This window comes from Ctenocephalides felis, unplaced genomic scaffold, assembly GCF_003426905.1.
Source record: "Ctenocephalides felis isolate EL2017-DRISC unplaced genomic scaffold, ASM342690v1 CF-g0.4_SCAFFOLD_03571, whole genome shotgun sequence".
NCBI lineage: Eukaryota > Metazoa > Arthropoda > Insecta > Siphonaptera > Pulicidae > Ctenocephalides > Ctenocephalides felis.
Window position 1 is genome coordinate 9,888,677 of NW_020539725.1, and position 5,767 is coordinate 9,894,443.

General features: G+C 32.5%; 2 protein-coding genes across 2 annotated transcripts in view; both read left to right on the forward strand.

Moving 5' to 3' along the window:
- The first annotated feature begins 565 nt into the window (after window positions 1–565).
- On the forward strand, window positions 566–2,458 carry LOC113385593. The gene is made up of 6 exons (XM_026623443.1): window positions 566–622; window positions 852–1,339; window positions 1,410–1,610; window positions 1,679–1,825; window positions 1,896–2,213; window positions 2,292–2,458. Exons 2-6 carry the CDS (start codon window positions 856–858, stop codon window positions 2,456–2,458), a joined length of 1,317 nt encoding a protein of 438 aa, XP_026479228.1. The 5' UTR covers window positions 566–622; window positions 852–855.
- A 2,479-nt stretch (window positions 2,459–4,937) lies between these two features.
- Window positions 4,938–5,767, forward strand: part of LOC113385594 (G patch domain-containing protein 11-like) — a 1,859-nt gene continuing 1,029 nt past the window's right edge. The window contains exons 1-2 of the mRNA XM_026623444.1: window positions 4,938–5,149; window positions 5,210–5,660. Coding sequence (XP_026479229.1) covers window positions 5,100–5,149; window positions 5,210–5,660 — 501 coding nt within the window. The 5' untranslated portion in view covers window positions 4,938–5,099. The remainder of the gene's footprint in view (window positions 5,150–5,209; window positions 5,661–5,767) is intronic.

Below are 5,767 nucleotides of genomic sequence, written 5' to 3' on the forward strand. Positions count from 1 at the left end.
AAAATTCTTAAATTTTAGGACCTTACCATTCGTCTATAATAAGTTAAACATTCAAGTTATAAAATGTGTTTGGTCCCAAAATACATGAATAAAAACATTATGAAGTAATTTTGTTGTTGAATAACAAAATTTTGTTGTTTTATCGAAGTCCTAAAACAGGCTCAGGGGGGGGTCATGACCCCCGTGACCCCCCCCTGGATCCGCCACTGCAAGTTGCGGAACATTGCTCGCCATGTTTGTTTATGTTCGATCGTGTTCATTCGTTAGGTGTGGACGCACCTTGAGATCAGACATGAGAGAACACATAGCATAGATACATAGATAAAAGAAGAGTAGTGATAGATAAATAAGTATAACACATAGATAAAAAAGAGTATATTTATTTTGAGATAAAATAAGATAGATAAAAGAGAGAACATTTATTTGAGAGGGGCGACTAAATTCTACTAACATGACAGATGGATTTTGACGTTTAAAAAGCACCTACGCTCTGAAGTTGTCTCCGGGATAGAGCATAACCTGTCAAAATTTAAGCAGTAACTCATCTCGTGGAATATTTAGCGCATGCGCGTCTCTCTGTCATTTTTGTGCCGAGTATCGGGTCGCGTCGGTTTCGTTTCAAGTAAGCGTTTTATTATATTTTCTGCTTTAGGTTACATTCTATTTTATAAGCTTATTTTTAGATTTTGCTTATGTAAGTTTATATTTAGTTTACAATCAATAGCATTTATAAGCTCTCTTTTATATCTTTTCTTTTTAGCTTCTAATTTTATTTCCATTTATTACGATACGTTTTATTACCTTCATTCCTTTTATTTTATATTTAACTTTATTACTTAAATTTAACGTAGCATCATGGATGGCCACTATTTCTGTACCGAGTGTCAGATTCCATTCACTGCTCGTGCATCCTTGTATCGCCACATCAGACAAAAGCATGACAAGGAGCCAACTGCTGTTTATCCCAATGTGTGTGCTTTCTGCCTTAAAACTTTTAAATTTAAATATTTATTAACTCGTCATGTGAGCCAAGTTCATAATAATATCCCTACCCCTTCACCTGCACAATCTTCTCCGTTATCTCACCATTATCTCACCGAAGACTTCACTAAAACAAGTATACAGTATCCTTCTTTACCCAGCTCATATACTACTTCATGTTTGCCATCACCTAACAATTTACTTTCACCCTCAAGTTTTCTCACAAAGTTCAATTCTATACCCACATCAGATCCTCTTCACAAACGCCCCCACACCACTTGCATTTCCTCTACTAAAGTTCAAATTTACAGGTCTCAGATTCCCAGTTCCCCTATCAGTTCTAAGGAAAATGTTATAGGTATGTAGTGCTTTTATATATGTACATTCATTTTATTTATTGTTGTGTTACATATAAATCATTTTTGTAGGTACACCATCAACAAAAGAGAAACTAAGATATCCGCTTTCTGCTTGCTCTTCTCCTTCCTCTGCTCCTTCCATATCAGATCGTCTTCACAAACATCCCCATGTAAGTTTATCGCCGCATCCTTGCACTTCCTCCACCAAAGTTCAAATTCACACGCCTCCCATTCCCAGTTCCCCAATCAGTTCTAAGGAAAATTTTAAAGGTATGTAGTGTTTTTATATATGTACATTCATATTATTTATTGTTGTTACATATAAATCATTTTTGTAGGCTCACCATCAAAAAAAACAAGAATAAGATGTCCATTCGCTCCCTGCTCTTCTGTTTTTTCTAGGTACACAGGTTTATATGATCATATTGAATTCTATCACAAGACTACAATTGATTATGAACAGTTTGTGTTTCAAAACATTCAAGGTTTGAAGTCTACTCTCTCATAATTTATAACCTAATTACCTAATTATCTACATTTTTGACTTCTTTGTAGATTTTGAATTATGGAAAGCGGACATAGAGCAGAAGGAGTTATCGCATTATGTAAAAGCCAATTCAGGATACAAATCAAAAACTGATGACAAGACAATTTATTTCGATTGCCACAGGTCATATACATATGATCAGAAACCCACTGTACGCTTGTTTACTAAAACGAGCAACAAAACCGGATATGCTTGCCCATCAAGGATTAGTTGTACAATTAATCACAATGGAACAGTTCATGTTGAATTTTGGAAGACACACGTGGGACACACTCAACAAATAAAATTTATTTCATTAGACAAGAGCCTGAAAGAACATATCAAGGGTAAATTTTTATTGACTTGTATGATTATAAAATTAAATACATTTTTGTTTTATTAATAACTCTACCAATTTGTTATAGATCAAGTTATAGCAGGAGTTTCAGATGACACAATTGTGAACAATATTAGAAATGCAGCTAATGAAGGACAATTACCATTAAGGGCATCAGTAATTACGAAGAAAGATATTCGAAACATCAAATGCAAAGCTGTCATACCATACTCTACATACCCAGACAAGACTTAGTGGTTTTATAAGCTTTTTTAGTCCAGGCCCAGGTGTGTCAATCAAATATAAATAATTGATTTGGATTGCATGTTACTTGACATACTTTGTTTGTTCAGCTTTAAATTTAAATTTGGTGTATGTGGCAATTTTGCATCAAGAAAAATTGCACAAACTTTCTAATATTTAGAAGCAATTATTAAAAATAACACTGCATTACAAAATTGACACTTTTGTTTTTTCCTTAAATTTTTTTTTTTGCATCTATATTACAAATATGTTCCATTTTTTCGCAACAGCTCTTATTTTTGAGTTTATAGATCGAGTTTGATAGATCAATGTATAATTTATTTAGCTGGTTTCATGAGTTACGTGGGTACTTTCTTATGTGCTTTCTTATTGACGCTTAAACTTGTACTGAAAATTATACCTAATATTTTTGGGTAAATGTTTTTTATTGCCCTGTATGAAGCGAACAGCTTTGTGCTTGTTGCTCCACCTACTATAGGAAAGAACTTCTGCATTAACAGATCTGTGACATGGATTATATTGTAAATAGTACGTATGTTAATCATTATTAGAAAACGTAATCAGATGTATCTCGTACAAACATACACATACATACATACGAGTTAAGTTTTAATAATCAAATGTTACATGACTCTTTGTACAAGACTCTTGTAGCTATTTTTATGTTCATTTTTTACCTATACGGTTAGGCTGAAGTCCTTATCTTAATTCAGTGGACTATGAATATAAGCCCTACAATAGAGTTAAAACACACTAAGCAAACAAAAACAACCTGAATAACATTTACCTGGGTAAATAAAATAACTAGACCAGCGATTTCCAACCTGTGGGGCGCGGCCCCGCAGAGGGGCGCCATATCGTTCCAGGGAGGGACGCAAAGCTCTTTCAAAAATATTATTTTTAAATGCTGAGTAAGTGTCAAAAACAAATCAGCAAAATAACTACTCAAAGTACTTCTAAGAGTGTTTGAGCTTGAAATTACTTGTGTGACTGATGAAATAGAAATAAGTAAAGATCTTATTATCAGTCATATTACTACAGTTTAAGGAACCAATTTTCGCATTACTTTAAACATATAGATATTTCCAAATACGAATGGATTAGAAATCCATTTAAGATTGAAAAACATGATGATTTTGGTCATTCAACACGAGAGCAGTAATAATAATTGTTTGATTATACTAGTAATACAGTAGAACTCCAATTATCCGAACTCCGACCATCCGAATCGCCGATTATCCGAATCACTTTCAGAAAAAAAATTGTCCAAAAAAAGTCTAAGTGCGCGCGCTATTATTCTTCCACCAGCAAAGCCAGTGTAGGCACATTGTTTGTTTTGATTTGATGGAGATGTTTACAAAACAATGATTTTTATTTCTAAAATTGTACATTTTTTTTTTAACTCGTTTAAGTACATTTTATTTATATTTAAAACATGTGAAAATGTCGTTTCTTTCATTTAATTCAATAAAAAAAATAGTGCAATATCAAAACGTAACTTTTTTTCTCTCCAATGGCAATTTTTAAAAAAAACTCCGATTATCCGAATATTTGATTATCCGAATGGGTCCCGGTCCCCATTAATTATCGGATAATTGGAGTTCTACTGTAATTGATTTATCTAGTGATAGTACATTGAAGCAGATGTTTCAGGTCGAAAAGAATATTGTTAAGTTTTCGTTACCATTTTTCGACGATTTTCCTAACAAATAATGCTTTAGAATTTTATTATCATTTGTGACATCTTACTTATGTGAAACAGGTTTTTCTGCAGAAGCAGTATTAAAAACAAAGTGCCGATCTCGCTTAGTGATTGAAAAGGAACTGAGAACCGCAATTTTTACAATAATGCTGCGGTTTGAGAAAATTTGTGCTAAAAACAAGCTCAACCGTCGCATTAAATTTTTAATGTTGTGTTAATTATTATTCTATGATTTGTTTTCATTAAATTAAAAAAAAAAAAACTTATAATTAATAGTTATGTTTGTATGTATATTTTTATAATACTGTGCATTATTTGGCATAATTTCAGTTTAGTATATTTAAATTAAACTGTTAGAAAAATTAGGGGGAGCGCAATATTTTTTTCTTTCGAAAGGGGGGCGCAAGGAAGAAAAGGTTGGAAACCGCTGAACTAGACAAAAACACTCTGCGATGTCCTAATTAATAATTTCTAACAAAAATGTACTAGATTTTAAATAACTATGTTTGGTTCCCTGAAATAATATTGGTTGTGATTTGTGAAGAGACATGTATGATCATATAACTGAAAAAGAACCGCTTTCGTAAATAATTATTTTGACTAGTATTATATTTATTATATTTTTTCCAGTTTTGTTTCGAATGTTGGCACAAAGATTTTTTGTCTTTTAATGTTGGTAGATTATGTTTATTCTCGGTTTTGTTTCGTATGTTGGTATGACATCCATCTGTTCATCATGTCTGTTCGTTAGGTGTGGATGCACCTTTATAGAAATTAGCTCCGTGTTTATTTTGAGCCGCTCGTTTTTAACAATTTGACAGTAAACTGATTTGGCATTTAATAGTAAAACGTTGTTTAATATAGTTGTCATTCTCTTGGGATACGAATAAACAAAAGAAATTTGGAATCCTAATACTAATTAAGTCCAATATGTCAGAAGAAGAATATGATTACATGTCTGATAATATATTAACCCAATGGTAAGGGTATTTTCATTGCAATGCCGATCTTTCGCTATACAAGTATTTCGCAAATTACAGTGTCGAAGATGTTAAACCAGGTCTTATACAAAGTAGAGCTAAACAGAGACTCATTGAAATCACCAGAAAACAAGCCGAAGAAAAACTAAAAAATAAACCTTTAAAAGTCGTTGAAGCAGAACGCAGAAATGAGGGCCTCAACAATGCTCTGGATTCCGCTAACAAAGGCTTCTCTTTGTTACAAAAGATGGGTTACAAGCCGGGTCAAGGAATTGGCAAAGATAAAACAGGACGGGTAGAACCTGTTGAAATTAATTTAAAATCTAATAGAGAAGGATTGGGGCGTAAAAGTTATAATAGACCTCTAAAGAGTTCATCAGAAGTTACTAAATTATCTCAAGAATCTGTTTTGGATTATCGACGACAGAAATCTAAAAATGCTGAGAGTAAACGAGATTTGATAGATTTATTGAGATGCCAGAAAGCTTGTCATAGCTTAGATAGCTCAAAAGTAAGTTTAATTAATAGTAAAAAAGAATTGCACAAAATAGAGTTATATAATGAGTTTTTATTAGCAATTATTAATCTATCTATGCTTCAAAATTTGCTTAGTTTTGT

Bases quoted from the DNA above. Each gene is read 5' to 3' on its own strand.
- LOC113385593 (XM_026623443.1), top strand. From the start codon at position 856: ATGGATGGCCACTATTTCTGTACCGAGTGTCAGATTCCATTCACTGCT. The intron at 1,340-1,409 runs GTATGTAGTGCT...TCATTTTTGTAG, and splicing joins TTCTAAGGAAAATGTTATAG to GTACACCATCAACAAAAGAG. The intron at 2,214-2,291 runs GTAAATTTTTAT...AATTTGTTATAG, and splicing joins CCTGAAAGAACATATCAAGG to ATCAAGTTATAGCAGGAGTT.